This window comes from Papilio xuthus, unplaced genomic scaffold, assembly GCF_000836235.2.
Source record: "Papilio xuthus unplaced genomic scaffold, Pxut_1.1 DF827680.1, whole genome shotgun sequence".
In the NCBI taxonomy this organism is placed as follows: Eukaryota; Metazoa; Arthropoda; class Insecta; order Lepidoptera; family Papilionidae; genus Papilio; species Papilio xuthus.
The window spans coordinates 5,409,475-5,437,071 of NW_013530969.1; the positions used below are offsets into that span (position 1 = coordinate 5,409,475).

General features: G+C 42.8%; 2 protein-coding genes across 10 annotated transcripts in view; one reads left to right on the top strand and one right to left on the bottom strand.

Moving 5' to 3' along the window:
* Nucleotides 1-21,171, top strand: part of poe (E3 ubiquitin-protein ligase-like protein poe) — a 29,303-nt gene extending 8,132 nt beyond the window's left edge. For 2 of the 9 annotated variants that reach the window (XM_013311235.1, XM_013311237.1), the window contains exons 24-97: nt 24-242; nt 385-555; nt 636-781; nt 858-997; nt 1,119-1,314; nt 1,437-1,489; nt 1,597-1,735; nt 1,868-2,029; nt 2,162-2,310; nt 2,399-2,505; nt 2,842-3,056; nt 3,147-3,298; nt 3,426-3,638; nt 3,810-3,974; nt 4,083-4,277; nt 4,400-4,584; nt 4,668-4,829; nt 4,916-5,048; nt 5,144-5,346; nt 5,452-5,688; nt 5,778-5,928; nt 6,033-6,166; nt 6,248-6,403; nt 6,487-6,573; nt 6,656-6,907; nt 7,007-7,187; nt 7,263-7,489; nt 7,571-7,718; nt 7,936-8,100; nt 8,209-8,374; nt 8,502-8,671; nt 8,797-8,871; nt 9,051-9,223; nt 9,350-9,611; nt 9,717-9,926; nt 9,997-10,095; nt 10,186-10,345; nt 10,417-10,582; nt 10,669-10,890; nt 11,006-11,122; nt 11,203-11,306; nt 11,386-11,530; nt 11,646-11,837; nt 12,368-12,542; nt 12,635-12,769; nt 12,883-12,982; nt 13,071-13,290; nt 13,495-13,676; nt 13,758-13,864; nt 13,949-14,109; nt 14,241-14,381; nt 14,471-14,571; nt 14,673-14,782; nt 14,924-15,045; nt 15,146-15,358; nt 15,457-15,606; nt 15,686-15,767; nt 15,838-15,975; nt 16,079-16,276; nt 16,528-16,718; nt 16,801-16,989; nt 17,104-17,272; nt 17,382-17,617; nt 17,735-17,855; nt 17,937-18,211; nt 18,379-18,513; nt 18,706-18,864; nt 18,995-19,177; nt 19,288-19,436; nt 19,560-19,689; nt 19,825-20,000; nt 20,122-20,262; nt 20,349-20,538; nt 20,649-21,171. In XM_013311235.1, coding sequence (XP_013166689.1) covers nt 24-242; nt 385-555; nt 636-781; nt 858-997; nt 1,119-1,314; nt 1,437-1,489; nt 1,597-1,735; nt 1,868-2,029; nt 2,162-2,310; nt 2,399-2,505; nt 2,842-3,056; nt 3,147-3,298; nt 3,426-3,638; nt 3,810-3,974; nt 4,083-4,277; nt 4,400-4,584; nt 4,668-4,829; nt 4,916-5,048; nt 5,144-5,346; nt 5,452-5,688; nt 5,778-5,928; nt 6,033-6,166; nt 6,248-6,403; nt 6,487-6,573; nt 6,656-6,907; nt 7,007-7,187; nt 7,263-7,489; nt 7,571-7,718; nt 7,936-8,100; nt 8,209-8,374; nt 8,502-8,671; nt 8,797-8,871; nt 9,051-9,223; nt 9,350-9,611; nt 9,717-9,926; nt 9,997-10,095; nt 10,186-10,345; nt 10,417-10,582; nt 10,669-10,890; nt 11,006-11,122; nt 11,203-11,306; nt 11,386-11,530; nt 11,646-11,837; nt 12,368-12,542; nt 12,635-12,769; nt 12,883-12,982; nt 13,071-13,290; nt 13,495-13,676; nt 13,758-13,864; nt 13,949-14,109; nt 14,241-14,381; nt 14,471-14,571; nt 14,673-14,782; nt 14,924-15,045; nt 15,146-15,358; nt 15,457-15,606; nt 15,686-15,767; nt 15,838-15,975; nt 16,079-16,276; nt 16,528-16,718; nt 16,801-16,989; nt 17,104-17,272; nt 17,382-17,617; nt 17,735-17,855; nt 17,937-18,211; nt 18,379-18,513; nt 18,706-18,864; nt 18,995-19,177; nt 19,288-19,436; nt 19,560-19,689; nt 19,825-20,000; nt 20,122-20,262; nt 20,349-20,538; nt 20,649-20,873 — 12,108 coding nt within the window. In that variant the 3' untranslated portion in view covers nt 20,874-21,171. The remainder of the gene's footprint in view (nt 1-23; nt 243-384; nt 556-635; nt 782-857; nt 998-1,118; nt 1,315-1,436; nt 1,490-1,596; nt 1,736-1,867; nt 2,030-2,161; nt 2,311-2,398; nt 2,506-2,841; nt 3,057-3,146; nt 3,299-3,425; nt 3,639-3,809; nt 3,975-4,082; nt 4,278-4,399; nt 4,585-4,667; nt 4,830-4,915; nt 5,049-5,143; nt 5,347-5,451; nt 5,689-5,777; nt 5,929-6,032; nt 6,167-6,247; nt 6,404-6,486; nt 6,574-6,655; nt 6,908-7,006; nt 7,188-7,262; nt 7,490-7,570; nt 7,719-7,935; nt 8,101-8,208; nt 8,375-8,501; nt 8,672-8,796; nt 8,872-9,050; nt 9,224-9,349; nt 9,612-9,716; nt 9,927-9,996; nt 10,096-10,185; nt 10,346-10,416; nt 10,583-10,668; nt 10,891-11,005; nt 11,123-11,202; nt 11,307-11,385; nt 11,531-11,645; nt 11,838-12,367; nt 12,543-12,634; nt 12,770-12,882; nt 12,983-13,070; nt 13,291-13,494; nt 13,677-13,757; nt 13,865-13,948; nt 14,110-14,240; nt 14,382-14,470; nt 14,572-14,672; nt 14,783-14,923; nt 15,046-15,145; nt 15,359-15,456; nt 15,607-15,685; nt 15,768-15,837; nt 15,976-16,078; nt 16,277-16,527; nt 16,719-16,800; nt 16,990-17,103; nt 17,273-17,381; nt 17,618-17,734; nt 17,856-17,936; nt 18,212-18,378; nt 18,514-18,705; nt 18,865-18,994; nt 19,178-19,287; nt 19,437-19,559; nt 19,690-19,824; nt 20,001-20,121; nt 20,263-20,348; nt 20,539-20,648) is intronic. The other 7 variants (XM_013311240.1, XM_013311236.1, XM_013311238.1 and 4 more) reach the window with 7 other exon arrangements.
* A 762-nt stretch (nt 21,172-21,933) lies between these two features.
* Drip (aquaporin homolog protein drip) overlaps nt 21,934-27,597 on the bottom strand; it is a gene marked incomplete at its 3' end in the record, with an annotated part of 28,144 nt that continues 22,480 nt past the window's right edge. The window contains 4 exon segments of the mRNA NM_001312404.1: nt 21,934-22,881; nt 24,346-24,426; nt 24,877-25,014; nt 25,200-25,271. Coding sequence (NP_001299333.1) covers nt 22,777-22,881; nt 24,346-24,426; nt 24,877-25,014; nt 25,200-25,271 — 396 coding nt within the window.

Genomic DNA, 27,597 nt, shown 5'->3' on the forward strand with positions numbered 1-27,597 from the left:
TTTACATATTTTTTAATTGTCAGGCTTTCTATGCGTCGCACATAATCCCATCCGAGAGTGCGGTGTTGAACCTGGTGTCGTCGCACTGCGAGCTGATCAGCGGCAGCAGCAAGTACTCCATTGGCACGTCGCTCATGATGCTTGCCTACTCTGCCGCCAAGCTACTTGACTTCGGCGCGCCCAAGCTCGCGGATAACGCCGCCCTGTCCAAGAAGGCCATCGATTTGATCATACCGGCTTTGGTAAGATACTCTTACCTTCTTGATATTTGGAAATAGAACTCAAGTATCTATAAGATAAAAAAATGGGGAAAATGTTCAAGCGAGCCCTAACGTTACTACTTGGTTAATCTTTTCTCAGTGTAATTAAACTTTTTCTTAACAGGCCGATGGAAGACTAGAGTTCTTAACGGAGCCGCTAAGAGCGACCCTAAACACTTTGGTGCCGCAAACTCTAACCGCAGAGCAACTGAGGCACGAACACTTTTTGAAGACCACATACACTGTACTGGTGGAGCACTTGCAGTCTTCCACAGAAAAGACACTACGTTATATGGTAAAACTGTTAACTTGTTAAATAATTAGAAAATACAGATATAAATGTCTTTTATTAAAAAAATGATTTGCTACTTTCAGGTCAAATACTGGGAGAAAATCTTAGAACGATTGGCCGGACGCAAAGCGTATGAAGCAGTTTTTAGCGACGATAATGAATACAGTCTCGGCAAAATACTATTGACCGCTCCCAATGCTAGGAGCCCGTATACTGAAAGAGTTATCAAGTAAGTAATGAAATCCTGTTCTATGATTAGGTTTTGTACCAAAATTTAGTACGTTTTTAATATTTCTCTTTTGCAGGTTATTTATCAAGATATTCACATGTTGCGACAAATCTGAACTGAACCCTACTCTTTGCGTGTCCGTGTGCAAGTCTATTGGCATGGCCGATCAACAGAAGTTGGCTAACTTGTTATCACACATTTGTTTGACGACAACTGGTACGTAAATAGCTTTGTATTTTGTACTGAAGTTAAGAAGTTGAAAACAGAAACTTCTTTCAGTAATAGTTTTGTTTACACCACTATTAATGCATGTATATTAATATAAACGTTTGAACAGGTTCATCAACATCAAACGGCACGTCGGGCACGGCTAATGGTACGCCCACAGAGGCGGAGCTGGCCACGCCCACGTCGAGCGCGCCGGACGGTAACCCCGCCTCACTGGCGTTCCGCAACGCACTGCGCAGCGTGTTCCGCGCAGACAGTGAACCCGCGCAGCGCAGTGACACAGACCTGCCAGTCTTTGATACACCGTATGTGTTCTAATTTCAACAGAGACCGTTAATTTATTATTGACAGCGGAATAGTTAAAAAAAAAAGATTTGTATTCATTTCGTCTTATAATTATGTTTAGTTAATAATTCAATTCTTACAGATCTCCAGCACCGAGGGCTCAGTCAGACACAGCTCAACAATCAGCAAACTCAGGTAGTTTGTCTTTAACACACCAGTATAATAGTTAATAACCCTCACACAATGTTATTTTTAACTAAGATGTAAGTGCATATGTCGTAATGAACTGCAATATGTAACAGAAAGCTGCAGCTGGTCAGATGGCAGCAAGGACAGCGCGGGCGCCGCAGTTGCCGAGGCCGCACCGGCGCAGCTCGCCGATGCCGCCAACGACAATGCCACGCTACTCTCCGCGCTCTGCAAACACATCGTCACACATTGGTCAGAACATTTATTTCTCTTTTTTTATCATTTTATACGTTTGACTTGGCCTTTAAGTATTCACTAATCACTTAATATTAAAATATGTCTTAGTGTGAAACAATGATAATAAAGATAACTGGTTATTAACAGTAGCGAGGAGGTGAGCGAGCGCGTGCTGTGCGCGTTAGTGAGCGTGTGCGGTGAAGGGTGCGCTCCCGTGCTGCTGCGCGAGCTGTGTCGGCTGGCGGACGCACACGCCGGTGCCGACCACCGCCTGCTCTTCCCCGCCGCTGTCGGCTGGCTCGCAGCATGGTTAGTACTAAACTAGTAGTATTGTTCGTTCGGACATAAATAATAAATAAAAACTTTCCTGTACAATCTGAATTTATAAAGAACAGACTACTCGGCGTAAAGAAATGTACAATACTTTTATTTATTTTACAGCGTCGACAACCTTAGCAGTCCCGATGTACTGGAGAAGTTGGAAGAAGGACAGATCGAGGGCGCCGTCGCTTCTCAGATTGAGTCTGCGTGCGTTTTGTTATCGTACCTCTCGGATGCTCTTCATGCTATTAACACGTCGCCACCACAAGGTAATAAAAGTTTTGACGTTCACCTTTGATTGTTATTTTCATTATTTAACTGAAGTTAATGTGCTCTATAAAACATTTCTTTTTGTAGCATGGCGTTCTGTAAGCCCTTCGTGGGAATCTCCCTATGACGTTGGTTTCGATTTGGAATATCCCGACGATCAAAACGATGAGGAAGATACCAGTGCCGACGATTCAGTAAGTGTTGCTTCTACATAACACATCATTCGTGCAGGTAAACATTTAACGATATCATTGTCATGAAGCATCTTCATTTAATTCTAACATTGAGAAGAAATTTATGCATGTACAGACGAATTATGTACATTGTGTACATAATTCGTCTGTCCGTCTTTAAATTATTTTATATATTTATTTTTATCCATTAAACTTCGTTTTAAAGCAAAAATTCACTAGAGTCGAATAAAATTATAATAATATACTTTTTATTCCAACAAAACCATCATCATCCATATTAGTCGAAGGATTCATGGATGTTGTTTTTGTTGATAAATAAAATAAGCGACGGTACAGGACGAAGACGCGATGTTGCAGTACAAGCTGTGCACGTTCACGGTGACGCAGCGCGAGTTCATGAACCAGCACTGGTATCACTGCCACACCTGCAAGATGGTGGATGGTGTGGGTGTGTGCACCGTGTGCGCGCGCGTCTGTCACCGCGGACACGACGTCTCCTACGCCAAGTTCGGCAACTTCTTCTGCGATTGTGGTGCCAAGCCTGATTCAAGGTCAGTGTTTTTACATGTATTGTTAACACACATTTTCTTGGTTCTTTTTATTTGAATGCGAAGAAAACTTAATTATGAGTTATTGTACAGTTGTCAAGCGCTGGTGAAGCGCTCAGTGACGCTAGGCGGTCGGTCCGACGACAGTCCGCCAGCTTCATCGCTGCGCCGTCTGCCCTCAAGCCCTACTCCGCCCGCCTACCTCGCTCCCTCCCGCCGCCCAGCAATCGCCGCCAATATACAAGGTACCTCTTTCGAGCACAAGTCTTCTAAAAAAATTAACTAGTGAATATAATCAAAAATAATACATACATTATAATCTCTTTAAAGTCTGCCCCTCGATGAATTTATCCAAGCGTTATAATGTTACAGGTTGTCGTTCATACTTGGTGTCGTATGGTGCGTGGGGCGCCTGCATGGAGCGCGTAAAGAAGTTACTAGGCGTGCTGGCGGGACCGGTGCGCGCAGCATGCGAGCGCGGCGCGGCGGTGGGTGCGCATGGCCGAGCGCAGCGCGCGCTCGCTCAGTTGCACCTCGGCGTCAAGCGCTTCGTACACACCGACACTCTGATGCTGCCTACGCTAGGTAAATCATACATTTTAATAAAGTTTAGTAATTTTACAATAAACTCGTATCATATTATGAAGTTTTCTGCTACTTTTCTAATCTGTATTGTAAATTTAAAATTAATATATCTATCGACATATCTATCTACTACAATAAGACCAACAGTAAACCATCATAAATAATTTACAGGATCTCAAGAAGGCGCGTTCGAGAATGTCCGCATGACGTACACGGGCGAGAACGGTCAAACGATCCGGCAGCTGATGTCGGCGCACAAGCTACGCCGCGTGGCCATGTGCTGCCTCGCCTCACCTCACGGCCGTCGACAGCACCTCGCCGTCTCCCATGAAAAAGGTATACATAGAGCTATGTAATCTATGAAATCCATGTGACATGTGAAGAAAAATAATTATTATACATAAGGAGTTACAGATTTTTTTAATCCTGATATTTTGCTGACAGGAAAAATCACCGTCTTGCAATTGTCTGCGCTGCTAAAGCAAGCGGATTCATCAAAACATAAGCTGACGCTGACACGGTTGTCATCGGCACCTATACCATTCACCGTCCTCAGTCTGAGTGGCAACGCCTGGAACGAGGACCTGCTCGCCGTGTGTGGCCTCAAGGAGTGCCACGTGCTTACGTTCAACAGCGGAGGTAGTTCTATAAAAGTTGGAATACAATTATAATATATCCAAATAGAAAACATCATATAATATTGATAGTAAAAGTTGTATATGTCATGCTCAAGTTAGTACATTCTATATATTTTTTTCTAGGTGCCGTAGCCGATCACCTAGTATTGAATACGGGCTTAGAAGGAAATAACTACGTAATCAAGGCTATTTGGCTGCCAGGATCACAGACGCAACTTGCACTTGTGACATCCGATTTCGTTAAAATCTTCGATCTCAGCAAGGACCTAAACAATCCAATGCACCATTTCTTAGTGCCAAGTGGAAAGGTAAATATTTTAATTAAGTATTATAAATCTGTTATTTTATTTATTTTTCTTTTGTTTTGAAATTTGACACGACTATATTACAGGTGCGAGATGTAACTTTTGTTAACCAAGAAGACGTAATGCACATGCTGTGTATGAGCTCCGCTGGACATATCTATTGGCAACCGATGAGCGAGGAGTCGCGCGCCACGCTAGGCACATTCTACGTCACAAACACACTTGAAGTGCTTCATCCTGAAATACAGGTAAGTTTAATAACGTTATGACATTAAGCAAAGTTTTGACCAAATAACAAGTACACGATGATGCAATTGTTTGTTTTATTACACAGGATGTAGCAGGATTAGTTGGTGGTGGAGGTGTTTCGATTTACTACTCTCACACACTCAAGATGTTGTTCTTTTCGTACGCGCAAGGAAAGAGCTTCCTCGCTCCTCTCAACACGGTAGAAGAAAGTGTCAAACGTGAGTAATTGAAAAAATGATGTTATAATTATTATTTATTTAACTTATGTTTGTCAATCAAGCCAAATTACTGAATTAATGTGTCATTTTTGTAGGCACGGCAATGATAACGCTGTCGACGACGGCGACTCAGAAGGAGGGTGGCGGACGCAGCGGCAAGCAGAGCGGCGTCCAGTCACTGTGCCAGTGGGCCGAGGTGCCCGGCCACCCGGGCCTCGTCACCGCAGTCATGCAGGCATCAAACAACCCCGTCGTGCTCATGCTTACACCAACCACTATTTACGTGCAAGAAATTAAGGTGCGTCTAAAAGTAACAAGACTTTGTTCTTACCAAAATTCCGTTTTTTCTTTTTATTAATCTCCAACTACACAAGGAGTTATAACTATACTATGTTATACCCAGGTGGTACCAGCAAAAGCGAAGATAACAGACATGGTGGCGGTGCGTCATTGGTGCGGCGGCGGCGGTGGTGGCGAGCAGAAGAGCACGCTCATCCTGCTGTGTGAGGATGGCAGCCTGCGCATGTACGCGGCCAGCGCGGAGCACACCGGCTACTGGCTCTCGCCCGCCATACAACCCACACACGCGCCGCGTCGCCGCCCTCGTGCCATAGCTCACAACAAGAACAAGTCGCAACAGGTTATTAGTAGCAATATTTGAACTGTTGATTTAAAAAAAAAACAATTACTTTTGCGTTTATTAATGTTTATTTTATTCTGGTAATTTAGGCTACTGCGAAGTCGAATACGAACGGCGGTCCTCAGTTCCCGATCGATTTCTTCGAACACTGCGTCGCGATGACAGATATCGAGTTTGGCGGAAACGATCTACTGCAAGTTTATAATACGGCACAAATAAAGAATCGCCTCAACACTACCAGTAAGTATTTTTTTTTAACATAATGATTAAAAACCCAAGAGCCATATAATTGTAAAAATAATTTCCAATGGTTTCACTTTTAATTTTATTTATTAATTATATAGGTCTCTACGTTGTATCTACTAAAATGAGTGGATTCTCAATGGAAGTGATCAACTCGGATCCTAACATGGTCATTTGCGGCATCAGAGTGTTGCTAGGCACTCAGGACGTCGCCCGGACACCGTCTTATGTCGAGGTACTATTTAATTTTCATATAAGGCGAGATCTAATTTAAAAAAAAAAATTATATGCAATTCAAAAATAAAATTGTGTACAGGTATATGGCAGAACGATCTCTACAGTGGTTGTACGAAACCGATGGTTCGATATTCCTCTAACCCGCGAAGAATCCTTGCAGTCGGATAAGAAACTTATTATCAACTTTGGTCCATCACAAGATCCCGATGGTGTCACCATGGTCGACTCTGTTAAGGTAAAATCTTCAACAAATTGTACACTTCATTGTTTTTCTTCGTGCAAGGTGTGATGTTTAAATCTAATATGATTTTTTTTTAGGTTTATGGTAAAAATAAAGAACAATTCGGTTGGCCCGAAGAAAACGAAGATGCATCAGCTTGTCCATCAACAAGTAAGATTGCTCAGGTAAGACTTTTTAATTGTATTTTTCTTGTTTTTTAATTAAAATAAATAATATGTGATATAATATAAATGTTTATTTGTGCAGGAGGGCGATGCCATGAATGGTATCTGGAAGCCGAGCTCGCTCGAGCGTCTGGCCTGCGCAGCGCTGGAGACCCTCGAGCTGGCAGCGGGCGCGCCGGCTGTCGCCGCAGCCGCCGCTAGCAGCGAGGCAGGCGCGGAGGCCGGCGCAGAGGCCGCCAGGAAGCTGCTCTGCGCACCCGCCTCCGCGCACTTGCATGCACGAGCACAATGTCTGTTGAGAGCTATCTATCAGTCACAATACCACCAATTCAAAGTAAGTAAAATTTTATTCACAATAAACAATAAGAAACTGCCTGGTTCAGTACCTCTAAAGTAATGAAAGACGTTAAATTATTTACTACTGAATTTCTAGGACCAAGCGATACTGAAGTACGTTTGCACTGCGCTCTCCGACCTGCGCGATACTGCAGACGCACGTAACATCGACCCTGAAGCGTACTTCCGGCTCGTTTTGCTAGCCCGCGGCGTGGCCGTCGCCCGGCCGCAGCATCTTGTCAAGTTCACTCCCTCCACACCCCGCAAACCAGAAAGTGGTAAGTTTTTTTTAAATAAGAATGTAGTCGACGACCTTACAAAACGTTTCTTAATAAAAATAACGTTTTTCTCAGGCGATTGGGCTGCGCTATGGAAGGGTGATTATACAGAGAATAAGGGCGAGAGTGGAACGCCACACCTGTGCGCGATGCTGTGCAGCGTGCTGTGGCGGCTGGCGAGCGTGCGTGCGCCGCCCGGCCCTGGCGGCGTGCTGGCCCATGGCCTGCGCCACGCCGATCACACGCTGCACGCCCTTGCTGATATACTACACGCATTCCAACTGCACGCGGACAATGACGCAGTCAGTATCCTGTACTACTATTCCGTGTACTTTAATTTTAGTTTATTGTATTTAAAAAATAATTTATTGCGATGTTTTTAGATCGATTTTGGAAATCAAATCTATCTGGCGCTGCTGCTAGCGGAAGATCAAATTATAAGCTTTGGCACTAAGGCTGCTCTTATGAGAGTGCTGCGACCTCGAATCAAGAGACGGCGTGTGTACATACCTTCACCGCCTAATACACCAGGTAACATTTTACAATGAAATTAAGTAAACAACAAGTGATTGATAGACAAACTACCATAAAAAGCAATGTAACCACCATGTATGGAATTGTCGTCCATCTGTTGCCTTCAAAAGTACAGTCAAAATGTAAGATAGAGATTGATAGATGTTACGAATTCCGTATGTGACAAATTTATTCGCTTTATTATTTTTTCTTATGTGTATTGATTTATATTTAGGTGCTGGATCCTCTGTGACAACAGCTCCGGCGGCCAGCTCGACTGCAGAGGCTGCTGCCTCGGAATCTGACGTGAGCACAGCGCGCGACGACCAGCAGGAGAACCAGTTCATGGATGTCGATGACGCGCTTGAACCGATGGTACTGCTCGCGCCCGATGGAGGTAGTAGTACTCGTTCAATATACATGTTTATAACACATACATAACGCAGTTTGATAAATTTAAGAATATTTTCATAGTGACTGGTTGTAATTTAGTGTGTTATTGTTTTAGGTTTAGAGGCGCTGCTGGACATCCCAGCGGACGCGGACGACGAGACGATGGTGCAGCTGGCCATTGCGCTATCGCTGCAGGAGCAACCGCGCCGCGCGCCGCCTGCCCCCTCCGCGCCTCCCCCGCCCGCCCCCGGCTTCAGCGACGTCGCCGCATCGCCCACAGGGTACGTAACGTTGTCTTTGAACGGAATTATTTATCTAATGTTATTTTTCTATACATCACCTTCTCTGTCGATCTAAATGCTGCGTCTTCTTGATATTGTTATTGTAACATTTAAGCTGTGCTTATAGATCTGACGACGAGGGCAGCACTGCGGCGACAGACGGCAGCACGCTGCGCACGTCCCCCGCCGAACCGCCAGGCTCCGCGGGCTCGGCCGCCTCTGCCGCTTCTGCTTCCGATAGCGGCGGCTCTGGCGCCGACAGTATCGGCGGCGTTTCCGGACGCTCCAGCGCCTATGGTAAATATTTTCCTAACATTAAACTTCTGTGTGTTATGTTCACGAATATGTTAAAAAGTCTTTTTATTTATTTACGGTTTTGTGGAATTTCGTTGTAGAAATTTTGAATAAGCGAAATGTTTTAGGCGAAATGGTGTCTGTTCCAACTACGGGCACCATGGCCGCAAATGCTATCATCGCCGCCCCCGTGGCTATGCCAGGCTAGTATACGATTTTAGATGGTCGTAACCTAGAAATCATTTCAAACATCATGTCACCTTCTATGTCATTTAGTTATTTATTCACCGTAGCGCTTGTGTAATGTATTGTCATTTAACACTTTTTGATGAGTCCAAAGATGAACAAAATTAATAAATGTTTGATTGTCTGTGTGTCTCAGCAGGTCCATCGACGTCGAGCGCGCAGCCAGTGGCGTCGTCATCGCGCACGGCGGAGGCGGAAAGCGAAGCGCGCAAGTTGCACGCGCTGCGTCTGTCACTGCTCACCGCCGCACTCGATACTTTGCCTACGCTGCGCACGCTGCCCGGCGTACGGGCTATACCATTCGTACAGGTCACACTTTTTTAACTATATTCATAATAACACAAATCCCACAACTGAGGTGTCGAAAAAACACGTATCTAAAGTTACTTAGTTTCTTTCAATGTCATTCTAAATATCTGGTCGTTTTGTTTTCAGGTTGTTCTAATGTTAGCAGGTGACCTAGACTCTACCGTTGAAGGTGACCGGGTAGTACTAGATCGACTACTCGACTTGCTAGTCTCAGAGCTGGACATCCAGAACGAGGAAGTGGGAGAGCGCGGGGAGCGGCGCGAGCTGCAGCTTGCCATCAATCGACTTGAACAGCTTGTATCGGAGCTGGAGGCGCCGGAGAATGCACCGCCTGTGCACGAGCGCACAAACCGACGAGAGCTGCAGCTCGTTATTATGCGGCTACTGAGTTAGTACCGAGCTACGTAATAGTAGATTCAACTGATATTTAAGTATTAACCATTGCAGGATTACAGATTTTTAGCTGTTGTTAATATAGTAACTCTTTGTGCAGGTGTGCTTATGGCACGGTGGAAAACGTGCGGCGCGGGTGCGGGCGCGTCGGTTGGGGGTAGTGCGAATGCGCGCGCAGAAGTGACGGGCGCCGCTGCGGCCGCACACGTATCACGCCTCACAGCCGCGGCGTTAGTACGCGCCGGTGCGCCCCGACACTGCTACAACGTGCTGGCTGCACTGCTGCCTTACTGGAAGGAGAAAACAACCAGTACGTATAAATAAATATAATAACGTCTTGTATTTAAATTCGTTTTGTTAATCCAGTCTTTTTTGTATAGCCACCGGTACGGCAACACCTGGACAACAGCTACTGAAACCACAACCACCTCAACCATTGCCCGATATGCAGCCCTTCTTTGTAAAGGAATACGTCAAAAGTAAGTCATCGTAGTTACAAGGAAACGGTCTAATTAATATCGAATTTTCCATCAAAATTGACATTTGATCTTTACTTACGTTTGTCCCAGGCCATGCGCTAGACGTGTTTGACAACTACCCGCAACTGCTGATGGAAATGGCGCTGCGACTTCCGTGTCAGATCCACAAGCACTGCGACCCCGCCAACTTCGACACGCGCTGGCGTACGCTGCTCTGCGAGTACATGATGAACCCACAGACGCCACTGAGGTTCGCCTCACTCAAATGTTTTGTTAGGATATATTTATTTGTGCACGATATTAAAAATATATATACTATAGGAAACAAGTACGCAAGCTGTTACTGCTGCTATGCGGCACGCGCGAGCGCTACCGTCAGCTGCGTGATGTACACGCGCTCGACACGCACCTGAACGCTGCGCGTGCGCTGCTCGCCGCGCCCGACCCCGCGTACGACAAGCTCGTGCAGCTCATGGATCATCTTAAGGTACCCCTTATTTCACCAATCACATACAAATAATTAAGCCAAAAATTCTTGTATGTTGAGTATTAAGAATATTTCCATGGTTTCAGGCGTGTGCGGAGATAGTGAGTGCGCGTACCGGCAACTGGCAGCACACGTGTGCGACAGAGCGGCGCAGCGCGCTGCCGTGGTTACTGACGGTGGCGCGGCGCGTGCACCCGCACGTCGCGCCCACCGTACTGCAGCTGCTGCAGGCCGCGCTCTGCCTACCCACGCCTGCACCCGCCCCCACGCACTCCCTTACCCCGCCCCTGCCGCCACACGAAACCAAGGTACGATCGTTGCCCCTGTACCTACTTACTACTACTCTGTCTATTCGCACATACACATTTCAACGTAGCAAATATGCGTTAAAGTGATTTTAATTCAAGTCGATTGTGTCTTTAGCCATCCGCGGACTGGCCAGAACGAGAGCGCAGCGCAGATAGCGATGCCTTTGTATCCGATGGCTCCAAATTTCAGGAGCAGAAGGTGCCGATACTGGTCCAACAAATAATAAAACAGGTAAAAACAAAAAGGACAGTATGATTATATATTATTTTAAGTTATTTTTTATGCGACTACAATATCATATTTGTTTAAAGGTGAATCATGATGAATTGAGAATGTTCGTCAAAGCTTTCCTACTCGAAACGAATTCAACAGCAGTTCGTTGGCAAGCCCACGCGCTACTTCTGGCTATTTACAAGTAAGTCCCTTTTATTGGTTTTAAAAGAGTCGTCGTAATTTATTTTCAAACTTCATGGTAATATTTGCGTTTTGTTTAGCAACTCGCCACAAACAGAGCAAGCGTCGATAGTGTCGTTACTGTGGGCGCTGTGGCCCACGCTGCCGCAGTACGGGCGCAAGTCGGCGCAGTTTGTCGACCTACTCGGATACTTTACACTTAAGACGCCCAACATTGAGACTGAGGTATGTTCACAGACTACCCATATCATCCCAGAACTCGATTTATAGTCGTCCCTTACATTCTTATCTATAAAACAAATACTATATTATTTTTTAACATATTCGTTTGTATGTTCAGAAGTACCTGCGCAGTGCGGTGGAACTTCTACGTCGTCAGAACGAGTTGCTCTCGTCCCACGGCAATGCAGCGCTGTACGCGGCCCTCGGCACGTACGTGGAGCTGGACGGCTACTACCTGGAGTCGGAGCCTTGCCTCGTGTGCAACAACCCCGAGGTGCCCATGGTCACCATCAAACTGCCCACCATTAAGGTATGTGTAGACAACCACAGATATTCAACTATGTTGATTGCCATGTAGTGTAGTTTAGTGCACCAATTAACATTTTTGTATGTTTTTATTTAAAAAATAAGTTTGGGAAATAGGAATAGATGAGAATGTTGTGGCTTCCCAGTATGTTTTAGAGTAACCTAGCAATTGTACATTTTTATGTTGTTTGATGTTTGTACTGATTGGTAGAAATAATCTTGCAATATGAGTAGCGATAGTTATAATATTTGGATTTGTTTTAAAAGTAATAAGTAATAAAGTAATTCGTGTTTAGCTTGTAAAGTTTTTACTACTTATATTTAACACTACGGATATTGAGACCATAAAGGTAAAAGATTTTTTTATTAAATAATGAAATTAAATAATAAATATGAATAACAAAGAACCTGTTTATCTGACATTGGATCCATAATCCAATTGATAACTACAATACCCGATCTTCAAATGGTTACAAACGTCGCGTGAGGTCCTTGCACATATCAAATAAGAGCTAACCGCGTGACTGGCTGCAGATGGACTCGAAGTTCACGACGACGACGCAGATCGTGAAGCTGGTGAACAGCCACACCATCAGCCGCATCGCCCTGCGCATCAGCGACATCAAGCGCGGCAAGATGGTGCGCGCCATCAACTTCTACTACAACAACCGCACCGTACAGGCCGTGCAGGAGCTCAAGAACAAACCAGGTGAGATCATATCGAACTACCACACTAGCTTTCGCCCGCGACTCCGTCCGCATAAAATTTAAAAAAAAAAATGTAAAATGTTCTATTTGTAGGAATGTGGCACAAGGCGAAGCGCGTACAGCTGCAATCCGGTCAATCTGAAGTACGTGTTGACTTCCCCCTGCCCATCGTCGCCTGCAACCTCATGATGGAGTACGCAGACTTCTATGAAAATCAACAGGCTACCGGTAAGAATATAACTGTGTTGCACTATTAATGTATGTATTGTTTTATTAATTTTCCATCCACCTTTTATTTTTTTTATATAAAAATACTTTATAAACATAATTTCATTGGGCAGGTGAATCGCTACAATGTCCGCGGTGCTCGCAGTCGGTGCCGGCGAACCCTGGAGTATGTGCCAACTGCGGAGAGAACGTCTTCCAGTGTCACAAGTGTCGGTCAGTACTCACAACCATCACTTTTAAACATTACATTACATAACAGAAATATGTATGTATAATAAATAAAGGTTATTTTCTTCGATAGGGCAATAAACTACGATGAGAAGGATCCATTCTTATGCCACGCGTGCGGTTTCTGCAAGTACGCAAAGTTCGACTACACGCTGACCGCGCAGCCGTGCTGTGCCGTTGATACCATCGAGAGCGATGAGGAGCGCAAGAAGATGGTGCAGAGCATCGGCGCACTACTCGACAAGGCGGACCGCGTCTACAGACAATTAGTTGCCAACAAGCCCGTGCTAGAGGTACACAAAACTTTTATAAACAAACATTTGTTTAACCGGAACTATATGCGATAAAGTTACAAATTTGAAAATTATTTGTTTAGTGACAAATATTTTTTTGTAATAAAAGCGCCTTTATGTGTTTAGGCCCATCTTCAACATACTCATCGTAATATAAATATAAAATGATAATTATAATTATGTAAAATGTGTTTGCGATGTCAGTCGCTGCTGCACCGCATCAGCGAGCACCGGCTGGATCGTGGCGCGGATGAGAACAGCAACGCGGCGCTCAGCGGCGTGCAAATCAACCGCGTCATACAGACGGTAGCACAGAAGTACTGCGTCGAGAGCAAGGGATACTTTGAAGATCTCTCCAAGATCATACAGAAGGTGCTCGCCTGCAGGTGAGCGTAGTAACATAATACTACTATTTTTATGTTATTTTACAGGTAATTTAACATTATTAAATATGATTATTTTTACAGAAAAGAATTAGTCACCTACGACAGATCTCAAAGCGAGCAATTAAAGGGAGAAACATTGCCCGTGTACGCCGGATTGGTTCAAACTTACGATGGAGATATGACTAAAGGTATAAACAATTACTTTAACTGCATTTCTAAAGTTTATTTTGAGATTTATTAGGTTGGAGTACAATAAATGTGTATGTATGCAGAGTCTGGCGGTGGATGCTACGGGTGCTCGCTGGCGAGCGCGGAGCAGTGCTTGACGCTGCTGCGCGCACTGGCCTCGCAACCGGAGCACCGCGAGCGCCTCTGCCGCTTCGGTGTTGTGCACGAGCTCGTTCACCACAACCTGCACCGCGGCACACCACAGGTACACGCCGACACGATTCTGCTCCACTCCACTCTATTTCATTCTCAAATCTGTCTCATTAATTCATCTCTGTAGAACTCCTTTTTACTCTACTCCATTCGAGTCTAATTCATTTCGTTTGGGTTTTGTAGTGTCAAGAGGAGGTGCGCGCACTTATCTGCTTAGTGACGCGCGACAACTTACCCGCCACCGAGCAGTTGTGCCACCTCTTGTCGCAGCGCATCACGCTCTCGCTCATGGGCCACGCCGCCTCACAGGATCACAACAACTCTGTAAGTGAACAAACGAAAGAGGGCGACGTAGCCGATAATTCATTTCAAATTTTCAAACTGTGTTAATTATAATGCTATCGTTTCATCAGGTTCGTCCATTGGTATTACTACTCGGATCGTTGGTCAAGGTACAAGATTCGGTGGACTGTTGGGAAGCTAGACTTCGATGTATTGTCAAACTTTGGGTGTGGTAAGTTAATTTTTACATGAAATATTTTTAAATTAATAACCAATAGAATAGAACTATATTATTAAAGTTTCGCATGACAAATATAATGCAATCTTCAACAGGTGTTGCCCTCAATTGACTGAAGTGGCCGGTATCGCACCAGCGGTCACTTCCTTGTTAAAAACTGAAGCTATATCTGGTATCCCGGGCATCAGTAGCGCATCACCTACATGTAAGTTAATGCTTTTTACTACTAAAACAACTATAAGAGAAACATACATCTTTCGTAAATTATAACAATATCAGATGGATTCTGACAAGATTGTAGAGCACGTAAGAATGCACGTCACCAACAGAGATGTTTGTTTACCAGCTCACCAATTCGCGCTGCAGCAAGTTGCTCTGCCCTGTCTTGGATATCTGCAGCAACTGATGGCGCCCGCAGCACCCGCCGCGGCAACAGCCCCAACCGATGAACAAAATAAGGAAACTAAGGTACTTTTTCATACTATTTTGTTTTTTCCGTAATGTTTTTATTTAAACTAGTTTATGTAAGACAACTACAGAAATATTCATAATAAAATGTATTACATAGCCGGAGCCTGCACCGCCTGCGCCTGAGGCAGCTGCTCCGCTGGCAACTTCTGGCGGGCTAGTGGTGGACCTGGCGGCTTGGCTGGCGGGCCGTGTTGCTCAGCGTCAGTGGGCACGACTGTCGGCGCGCGTCGCACCACTGCCGCCAGACGTCACGCTGCCACTGCGAGATGTACATCTCGCTAGGAAATACCTCGCTAAGTGGCGAGACCGGGTAAGCACGTGACGAAGGAAATGTTGCTTTATCTAATGACTAGCTATTAACTTATGAAGAATAAATGTTAGGAAATAAGAGTTATATATTTATTGCAGGTATTATTATCACACGGCATGCGTCCTCTCGCCCTCGAGGACGGCGGCTGGCTACGGCCGGTGATGTTCGACCCCAGCTCTCGCATCGCCCGCGACACCGCCTGCGCTATGGTCAAATCTCTTTGCGACTCATATGAACGAACTAAAGCTGTAAGTTGGTTTAAGCTAATTGCAAAACTATATCCGGCTCTTGAAAAATCAAATTTAAATGATACATTTTGCTTTGCAGGTCCTAATTTTACTGACGAGTTTCCTGCCTGAAGTAGGAACAGCTGGAGAAGCTAGTGAACAATTCTTACAACTTTATCAAAGTTAGTATCTGTCGTAAAATCTCTATTCGAATTTGTACAGCAGTTTTAATTATATCACATTTTCTGCTAGCTTTGGCGTCCGAAGCCCCGTGGAAGCAGTTCCTCGCTCTAAGGGGTGTGCTGCAACAGATAGCCGACTTAATGACCAAGGAGATTGAACAACTGCATAGATTGGAGGAAACTACTTTAACATCAGATCTAGCTCAAGGTAAATTCTTACCAAAGCATCTTATGTGTGTGCATTTAATGAGAATTACCATAACTAGGCTTTATTTGTGTGAATGGGTCTGTAAACCTTATGGGTATTGCAGGTTATGCTCTGAAACGTCTGACGGAGCTGCTGTCGATGTTCCTGGAGGAGGGCGGTGGACGGCGCGTGTACAAGGGACGGTTGGTGGGCGCGGTGCTAGGCGGATACCTCTCGTTACGACGCCTTGTCGTGCAGCGTACGCGACTTACCGACGATACACAGGAGAAACTGCTTGAACTTCTCGAGGAAATGACTACCGGTAAAATGAGTTAATATACTAGTGTACATGGAATCCCTTAGGACTCGAACCTTGGCTACCTAACATAGTGAGATTTTGGTGGACGTTTAGACGAGACTTTAAAGAATCAAGTGAAATATTTACTGCCAGTTATATGTACATTTTTAATAAATGATTGAATAAATTACAAAAATTAAAGAAAATAAATTCTAATAGATTGCATTCATTTTTATACGTAAAAATGTAGTTTATTACATGGTACTTTGCTGTAGGTACGGAAGCGGAGACGGCGGAGTTCATGGCGGTGTGCATAGAGACCGTGCAGAAGTACCCGCTGCACGACTACCGCACGCCCGTCTTCATCTTCGAACGCCTCTGCTCCATCATCTACCCCGAGGAGAACGACGTCGGGGAGTTCTTCCTCACGCTGGAGAAGGATCCGCAGCAGGAAGACTTCTTGCAGGTAAAATATAATATGTTTTAAATAAAACATTTAATTAAAGTTACAACAAACTGTGACTAAATACATACTACACTTTTCTCAGGGCCGTATGTTAGGCAACCCGTATTCATCACTGGAGCCCGGCATGGGTCCACTAATGCGGGATGTTAAGAACAAGATCTGCACGGACTGCGAGCTGGTGGCACTGCTCGAGGATGACAACGGCATGGAGCTGCTCGTGTGCAACAAGATCATGTCCCTAGATTTGCCCGTCAAGGATGTTTATAAAAAGGTAACAGATCTGCGAACATTATTATGGTCAGATTATCAAGCCAAATACGAGCGAAATACGAATTTGAATTTCCAAGTTTATAACGTGTAGCAAATAATATAATATTTATATCAGGTGTGGTGCACGTCTGGCGACGGCGTGGATGCGATGCGCGTTGTGTACCGAATGCGCGGGCTGCTGGGCGACGCTACCGAGGAGTTCGTGGAGACACTCAGCCAGACCAACGCAGAGGCTGTCGACGACGAACAGCTTTATCGAATGGCTAATGTGCTCGCTGATTGCGGTAGGTTACAGTTCAGAAAGTACCTAAATGCGTATCTCTTGTTTATAAACGTTTTCTTAAGACAATTCATTTTTATGATTAATTTTTTAAAATTATTATCGTTCAACAGGTGGCTTGGAAGTAATGCTGCAACGCTTAGCTGCTATTCAGCGCGTAGGAGGTGCGCGCGCGCTGTGCTCGACACTGCTACGACTGCTGGGGTTGTGCGCGCGCGTGCGGCGCTGTGTGCGCGTGCTGACGCGCGCCGACACTCGGGCGTTGCCTGTGCTGCTGCGCGCGCTGCAGCTCGCCGCTGAGGAGGAGAAAGATATGCCGCGCGCACATCTCGTATACCAACTGTTAGAGGTACGCATGCCAACATCAGTTGATACAAAATTTAGTTTCTTTCATGAAAAAAATTCTTTAATAGTATTATGTATAATTATATTGCGTCAGAAAGTTTAATAGTATATTTTATTACAGATAATGGAACGCATTTTATCGGTAGCGGCGAGCGAGAGTCTGGTATCATTTTTGCAGTTCTCACTCACATTTGGAGGACCGGAATATGTGCAAGCTCTCATCAATTGCACCGAGTGTCCAGGTAAAAATATATCTGATATCTAATATTATGAATACGTCTACAATATTATTGAAAACGGTACATTATTTTATTTATGTTTAGGTATTCGTAACAACTCCGTGGCACTGGGTCACCTGACGCGTGTGTTGGCGGCATTAGTGTACGGCAACGATCTCAAGATGGCAATGCTGGTAGACCACTTCAAGCCAGTGCTGGACTTCGACCGACTGGACTCGGAGCAGTGGACGGAGGAGGAGTTCCGCATGGAGCTGTTCTGCGTACTCTGCGCCAACATTGAGAGGAACTCTATTGGAGGAACGCTCAAAGATTATCTCATTTCGTTGGGTGTTGTACGCGATGCCTTGGAATATATTGTGGTGAGTTTCTATGTCTAACAACATTCAAAGTTTTTTAACCAGGACTTGGATACTCTACAATTCCTGGTTTGCTTCAACTTTTAAACGAGAATTTCTACATAAATATTTGAGCTGTTATGTTCTTTTTTGGTGAGTTTGCAAAATGTTAAATATTGTTTTGTTTTCAGAAACACGCGCCGTGCGTGAAGCCGACGCTGGTGTGCACGGACTCTGACGAGCTGAAGGAGTTTATCAGCCGGCCCGCGCTCAAGTACATCCTGCGCTTCCTCACCGGACTCGCAGCGGACCATGAGCCCACGCAGGTCACTTTAATACTAACATTACTCATAGATAGTTCCAAGACTACTCCTATTTTGCTTGTGGGCAGGATATGGATTTATTACAGTCAGCGATAAATAATTTACAATATGTCATATCCAAAAATGTGTTAAAGTCAATTAATTTTGAGAATATATTACACGGATTATAATGTTAATTTGTTCATTTGTATGTAGATGTTGGTGTGCGAGAAGGTGATCCCAATCGTGCACCGCCTAGAGCAGGTGTCGTCGGGTGAGCACGTGGGCTCGTTGGCCGAGAATCTGCTGGAGGCGCTGCGCTCGCAGCCGCAGTGCGCAGCTAAAGTGCAGCAAGTTCGCGACTTCACAAGACAGGTCTGTACACAACGACACACCGGTGAATGAAAATGGCGCAAGAAAACTTAGTAAAAAATTACAACATTTAATTTGAAGATTATAAGAATATTTTAATGTTTTCTTAAAATATCACATCTTATTTGTTTAGGAGAAGAAACGTCTCGCGATGGCGGTACGCGAGCGTCAGTTGGGCGCGCTGGGCATGCGCAGCAACGAGCGCGGGCAGGTGACGGCGCAGTGCTCGCTCACGCAGCAGCTGGCAGACCTCGCAGAGGAAGCCGGCGCCGTCTGCTGCATCTGCCGCGAGGGCTACAAGTATCAGCCCACAAAGGTGACCACTCTGCTTAATTAAGGACGTGGAGAAAAAACCAACAAACATATGTTTAGAACCAGAACACTATCAAAGAAATGACTAATCGGGCTCTTGTTGTGGTTAACCAGGTGCTCGGTATATACACATTCACGAAGCGATGTCCGGTGGAGGAGTTCGAGGTGCGCGCGCGCAAGACGCTCGGCTACACTACCGTTTCGCATTACAACATTGTGCACGTCGAATGTCACATGGCCGCTGTGCGCCTCGCCCGCGCCAGGTAACACACTGCGTTCTGCTAGCTTTTTAATTAGCTTTTTCTTATATTTAATTTTGTCGTTTAAAGGGCAAAATATTTGCCTGTACGTTGTACTGTATACTATATGTAAAATTAACACAATAGGGACGAATGGGAGAGCGCGGCGCTACAGAACGCGTCGACGCGGTGCAACGGGCTGCTGCCGCTGTGGGGACCGCACGTGCCCGAGTCCGCCTTCGCCAGCTGCCTCGCCAGGCATACCACATATTTACAGGTCAGATTAATATTATTTATTTGTATACTTCTTGATTAAAAAGTGTTATAAGTGTTCAGAGATGTATAAAATGTTATTCTTTGTGCTTTTTACAACCTTTATTTATTTCTATTGCCCACTTGGTTTCATTTGCAGGAGTGCACCGGTCACCGTGACATCGGCTACACTTGTACCGTGCATGACCTGAAGCTGCTTCTGGTGCGGTTCGCCCGCGGGCGCACCTTCCACGACGATACTGGCGGCGGCGGCCCGCTCTCCAACATGCAGCTCGTGCCCGCTCTGCTCCACATGGCACTTTACGTCATCAACACGTAAGTAGAGTTTATGAGAGACGCACGTGTACGTAGAAACACGTACGTACATCTACTGTACGTAAACAGTTAGTGTTTGTAATTTATTTGATACATTTAATATAAAACGTGTATATTGCAGGACGCGAGCGGCGGCCCGCGAGGTGGGCGCACTGGAGGCGTCGTTGGCGTGGGCGCCGGCGCGTCTGCTGGAGGCGGCACACGACGCTGACGGCCCGCTGTACTACACCACACTTATGCTGCTGCTCTACCCACACGCTAAGTAAGTGCACTGCCACATTACAAAATACCGCTCCAACGACACCTATTTATAATTGAACCACTTATTTGCATGTACGTATTGTTTAGATGGCAATCCCTGCGCGTGTCGATCCTGAAGCGGCTGCTAGTGACTGCGCATGTGCGCGCGGTGGCCCCCGCCGGCCCCGCCATGCGCGCGCTGCCGCCCGAACACCGCGCTCCCAAACCCTGGGCTGACTACAAACCATACGCTATCTTCTTCGCTATCATCGATTTACTCTATACGGTTATGTTTAAGGTTCGTATACATAGTCACCATTGAGGATTCCAAGCTATTTATCTTCCTAAGTAGCAAGAGATGATTGGAAGTTGTTCAGATTAAGTTATAAATAAATATATTTGTTGTAGAACGTATCTGCAACTACAGTGGAGCAATGGCCGGTGAAGTTGGCGGAGTACATCCGGCACAACGACGAGGCGAACGCAAAGGCCGCGGAGCGCATCGTGTCTACGCTCACCGACGAGCTGCTGCCGAGCGCCTCCTTCGGGGAGCTCTGTGACGCCGCCGGACTGCTGCGAGACGTGCCCGACCCCGACGCCTTCCTGCGCACCGCGCTCGAAGACCTGCCTTGAGACAGGCCTCCCGCGCCTACAGCGCACCCCGCGCCCATAGCGCCCACAGAGCCGCGCCCACCCCGCGCGCCGCACGCGCACTGCCTCGCCTACCACGGCTGTATGCCGTGTTGACTCACAACTCCCACTATGTACTCTGCACGTGACGCGTCGCGAACCTTATCCACATTACCCCCTGCAAGTGTGATATTATAGATTGCTTTTAACACAGTATTTAACCGATTTAATACTAATCTAGAAAATTTTATGTCTCATTTATAATCTGTAGTGTTTAAATTAATAAACGTTTTGGCATTTATTTGGTTGTATTATTTTTGTGATAACCATCCCCAGATTGTAAATGTCTAGTGTCACACCTTGAAGTGATGCAGTCGATGTATAAAGATCTCGAGGACTCAGATTTTCAGTGTTAGCGTTGCGCAGGCGCCGATGATGTCGACGATGATAGCGCGACTCAGTCACGAATATTGTGTGAAACCACGAGGGTTGACGTCGTGACGAGATGAGATTTGATACAGCTTAAATAACCTTAGAGATTTAATAAAAACAACAGGTTTCGTGATTTTTTTATAGTTCTAACCCAGTTCGGCGCTGCTTGCGCACGATTACATCTATAGAATGGTGACCATCCACCTTCCTTCAATAAGCAATCCACAATACATTACTATCGGCGACAAAACATATTACCATTAAATCGATTTTGCGGAGATCATTTAACTACTCGATTGTGTCGGAACAAAAGTAACTGAGTATCGAATTGTCACTGTCACTTCAAAACGATTCGCCTCACATGTGTTGCATTGAAAATGATAAAGGACAAGGTCGACTCTCTAAACTCGTGTATATTTGACCCACTTTGTACTGACATGAATAATATGGGGATAACAATTTTTATATATTGTTATAGGAAAATAGGAATAGAAATTCGAGTTTTTTAAAAATTGCGTTTAACCGAACGTTATCCATAATACTCCGAAACCTTGTGTTTTAATTTCGGGTGTTTTCTATAATAATTATAATTTTAATAAATAAATGAACAACATAATTTGTAGTTATTTATTATGTAAAAGATATTTCACGTGAGTAATGTCCGACATAATAATTTATAGTAAATAAAAATAATGTTAAATTCAAAATGACAGACAACACTACGAGTATACAATTTGTGTAATAAACATCTTTTAAATTGTTATAATCACAGGCTAGGTATCCACTAAAGACGTAATTGGTTAATTCAATATTAGCAGGTTTTTTCTTTACTCATATGCCTATCTCTAGTGGATATCAAGCCTTAATCACAATGTATAAATAGACTTAAAATAAACCCTATCTTAACCTAAATATTATCTTACATGCGACCAATATAGTCTTCCATAATATATTTATTAGTTATATTTTTCTGTTAAATCAACAAGTATCGTTTATAAATATCGGCTTTGGATTGTTCCAAACATGTATTAAAAATAGAATCGATCGTAACAAACGCTCATTGATAAATAAATTATGAAATATTCGTGGGAGAATGTCACAGATTAAATGTCAAAAGAGATGTACATCTATCAATGAGCATGTACGATGTAACCATTAACCTCTCGCACTACCCTTCAAGCCTTCTAGCGATTCGATACCTACATGAAGACAATTTATATGTCTCCTTCCACATATTTTTGTTATTCGTTTCGTTCCGTTTCAATTTTTTTGATTTCCTTTCAACATATTAAATAAATTAGACGAATTGGTACAATTACGTTCGAACGTTACATTTAATAAATAATTCAAATATAGTTAGATTATTGAGCATACTAAAAATAAGCAGCGTAAGTGATATTTGTACCAATCTGTTGGGGTTCTAATGCAAGAGGTTAAATGATACAGCTAAGGCACTAGCTTGAATTCGAGACGCTTAGAAGTCGTAGGAGCCACTCTCGCCGCTCTTGCCGATCCAGAAGATAAACTTGTACACCAGGCCGGCGACCACACCACCCACGATCGGACCTACCCAGTACACCTGGAAGCAACAATATTTATCAAAGATACGCTCAATATGGTTGATTGCTAAATCTCAGATGTTAACTTCGAAAACATAGGCGGGAAGAATGTCTGCTACAGATAAGAGATATCTCTATATCTTTTATTCATATCTCAATTACATAACGACAAAATCATGAATGTAAACATAAACCAGACTCCTGTATTTTTCAATCATACTTCCATCTAGATATTATCCTATTCCATTTGTCGAGATTCGAAACGATTGTGCGTGTATAAAATGATGTAGGAAGGAATTATCTTCACTTTCATTGTTCTCTATTCCACGCTCTGTTCGCCGCAAAAGTGCGGACGCATGTTTTCTATAGAAAGGTTCAGTCCACGCTTTCTGTAACGTGTATGAGAAAGCTTCACAATGGACTCGTTAGCTTGTAATTTCGAGGAAACTGCGCAACTAACTACATCTAGATTGTGGTTAAACCCTTTTATTATTGGATACAACAAAATTGAATCTCATGCTTACGTTCGAGAAATTAAGTAGAAGCGTTTACAAAAACTCTTTACTCTTTACAAAAATAAGGTTTTCGATATTACGTCGATGTTTTAAAGTAGTCTTTCTAACTGCACATCCTTATTTGACTTACGAACGAATATTAACAAACTTGTAGTCAGCTTTCTACTCAATTTAACAATAAGTAAAATCAATCAAAAGTGGATGTTTCAAAATCTTTACGACGTCTCAAACACGAATAGTAAAATATAACAGTATGTCACAAACACAAAATAGTTTTCAATTAACTTTTACAACTCAAATTGCACATCACTACGTTTGCGCAAAACGTTAAAAGTGTCGTAAGAGAACCGGTAACAAAAACAAAAGCTAGATTTAGATTGTTGTTATGTAACGAGCTAGATGCATATGAACATGTACATTATGTCTCGTAACGTCTGCACATCTGAGACTTGCTGCCGCAGTCACGAGACATCAAGAGAAAGTGAATAGATCGTGTATTATCGATTGGATACGCACCTCACTAGTTACTACCGATAGTCGATAAAATGTAAAATTTTATTATTCACAACACTAATCCGTTTATAAATGAAACTTCTGACAGCAATAAAAATAATTTAAAATATAAAATCTGCATACATTTTTACTCTCACTTTCGATATCGTTAACATTACAATAAATAATAACTATATTATAAAGTTAATTGCTTTTCAGATAGTTAGATTTTATGTCTTCGATTTTATTATGTAATTTTTATATTCATGTTACGCAGACTTTTCATTTTTTTAATTGAAATAAATAAAATTTTATTTTCTAAGACATAACTTTTATAGTAAATGTTACAAAATTCTCAGATTTATTTATACGATCTAAAAAGGTAATATCGTTCTTTCGTTTAGTAACAGGCGTTTGATTTGTGTACCTCAAGTGACAGTAGGACATAATTAAGTAAAAAGTTTAAGGATAACGTACCCAGTGGGAAGTCCAGTCGCCCATAACGAGGGCAGGACCGAAGGAACGCGCCGGGTTCATGCTCGAGCCAGAGAATGGGATCTGTTGACAAAAAAATATATTAGACACATATTTGCAAAAGAGGTAGAAGTTGAATTTCCTTACGTGCATTTTGCGCAGCTATTAAAAAGTGATATGTGTCAACACAATGATGCCCTGATTATGAAATGCCCCGTACAACACCACATTAGTGCCCATCAGCCCGAGACCTATGGTGGGCTCGTTAGCATGTAATTTTTCTAGCTTAGAGCACCTATTCAGACCAGAACGAAATAATTTTAAACCAGACTAAAGGAATAAAGTTTATATACATTTCATTCTTCGCTTATATTCGTAAACATATTATCGACATTTCTTGTAACTGCCGCACTGAGGGTTTCTGGGCTAAAATCTCTGTTTAAAACATTTTGGTCTCAGAAACCTACGATGATTTATTTATTAGAAGGTAGTTTTTCATAAAAGAACGCTAAAGGGCGTGTTAGTTATACTTACACATGCGGCATGGCAGGCGGTAATGCTGAGGCCGATAGCAAGGGGTGCAGAGCCCTTCAGGTCGGTACGGCCGCCGTCGCACACACCTTGCACCACCAACACGAGCACAAACGTGATCAGCGCTTCCACCAGCAGAGCCTACACATAAAGACAACCATAGTGTAAAACAACACTGCAATATTCCATCACTGATTTTGATAGAACTGTGTTACATCGTGAAACCGACATATGGCACCAATTGTTGCAATGGAACGCAACGATTATATATATATATATATATATATAGTTTTTTTAAGTAACTATAAAATATGATAAATAATAACCTGTCCATCATTAACCCCAGGTCCGGGCAGGGTCATACCGAAGCCTCCCACAACATTCTCGGGCACGGCGAGCTGAAGCAAAAATACATTACATTTTTACAATAAATAACAACACTGAAATCTAAGATCATCAAACAATTTAATAGAATAAATAAAAACAATTATAAAATGCTCAATTTCCCTAAACAAATGCATTTGAAAGACGTGTTAAAAGTTCTATAAATTACGTTTATCCGATGTCATTCGATATCTCAGACGGTACTTTTTTTTACATTAGTCATTGCATAGTCTAGAAGTTTCGAACTAACTTATTTAATCAGTCCGTAATTATATCGTTTTTTATATTTAAAATAAACAGTTTGTTTTATTTTTCTTATCACAATACACTTGTTATATTTCTTTTTCACAAATAGACTATATATTGAACTAATCAGTCAAGTAATTACACTATTCATATACGTAGTACTGTTACAATACGATCATCTAATTCTGTAGGTCTTAGGTCAAGGACTTGCCAATAAAATAAATTGCATATGTCAATATTAATTAGTTAAAAAATTAAAAGCTCCATTCATCTGATTTATATTTAACACATCATTAAAGAATGAAACGTAATCATTTGAGATCCAAATACATGTTACATTTAACTTCGCAAAGTAATCAATTTATCTAATGAGAATTGTGACGGTTTAAAAAGTACATTTGGAATTTGTACTCGTTTAAAACGTTACGTTATATTAACGAGTCTTTTAAACTAGTACCTAATAACTTCAACGTATGTGTGTTTAAAAGCCAAAACAATAAAAGTCGTCACTTAATGCCTAAAATACAAACCTTTAACGTTATTCCAAATTAAATCATCGAGTAATATAACTATGATAATTGTTGTGAAATTCTGAAACATAGTGTATTTTTTACACCCTCCTATTATGATAGGAAGTGTAGGTTCACTTTCTTTTTATTTAAAGAATACACAGACGGATATGAAATAAAATAAATGAAGTGAAAGGTCCGGTGTAAAAGGCAACGGAAAAACGCTACACTTTATGGAAGAAACAAGGAGGAGAGTCTCCAACTAATATATCCTAATATTAAAGATCAGTGCCAGTTTTAGGGTTGCCAGCGCCATGAGCGAGATTTTTACGACTCCCCCTTTTCATGCCATGTCTCTGGTGGGTTACCAGTGCCCTAAGCGATCACCCAAACGCACCCTATCTTAACGCAGGCATCTTTTATGTATAATTCATTAGCATAGATAATGAACTAGCGACGTGGGTTTCAATTTGATTGATGTTAAGTTTTGTGAAGCGCGTGATGAGCGTACTAGAGGTCGCTAGCTGTTCGCACAGCTTTCGATTGTAAATCATAGTTTATGCATCACGCCGAGTTATCGCTAGGGCTGCCACCTATTGAATTTGCTACGAATTTATGATGCCAATTTGTAGTGCGTTTATTGAAGCTGGTGATTTGACATCGAAATTTTGGATTAAAGCAATAACAGGGTTTGTAGATATGTTTGTTTTTAGTGTCTAGGATTGACAAATCACTACTTATTATTTTTGCTCCGCCACTGTTTTTTGTCTACTTTTATTGAATATTGGCAGCCCTAGTTGTCGAGTACCGTCAGCAAACTAGTTAGGCGACTGAAGGCCGATGCTCTAATTCATTTCTTTATTCAAACATCAGCAGTGTCAGGGCGAGCGACACTTTTTGTACTGCTCACATGTGTGAACGTTAAATGGAACGGTAATAGATAACCGTGGGTTCACACTGACAAAATATTCATGAAATAGCATCCAATTGTTTTATAATTATCTTTATTAATGAATATTCCATTCAGTTGTGTAATAGTTAACGTGGATATATAAACATAACAACATACATATTTTGATTTTTTAATGTCTTTAAAATCTAATGATTACAATTATTATAATAGCGTAAAGTAATGATGACGTCATTATTTTTATTTTTAGGCGCTGTTAGACGGTTGCCATAACGACGAGAAGAGACCTACGGGGATTTTTCATTTGAAACGTAGACCTTGATTTCATATAACAGTATATTTAAAGGCAAATGTGCACAAGTTCTATATGATTCTTAGAATGTCAATGTGAATAGTATCGCCTTATTAGCCATACATATTAATTACTGCGACTCTGTAATGAGTTGTCAAGATCTCTTTTATCATAAGTTACGTAATTCACTATTTAATCTCATTGATTTAATTGATATCTCCGTTTTCTCAAAGAGATTGAGGGATATATGTTTTTGAACGAATGGTCGGCAGTAGTAATTTATAATTAATTCTTTGATGTGTTATTTTGAAATAAACGTAGTGAGCTTTCATTAAATTCTCGATAACTAAGATTAATTAAAACGTATTATTACGTTATCATTT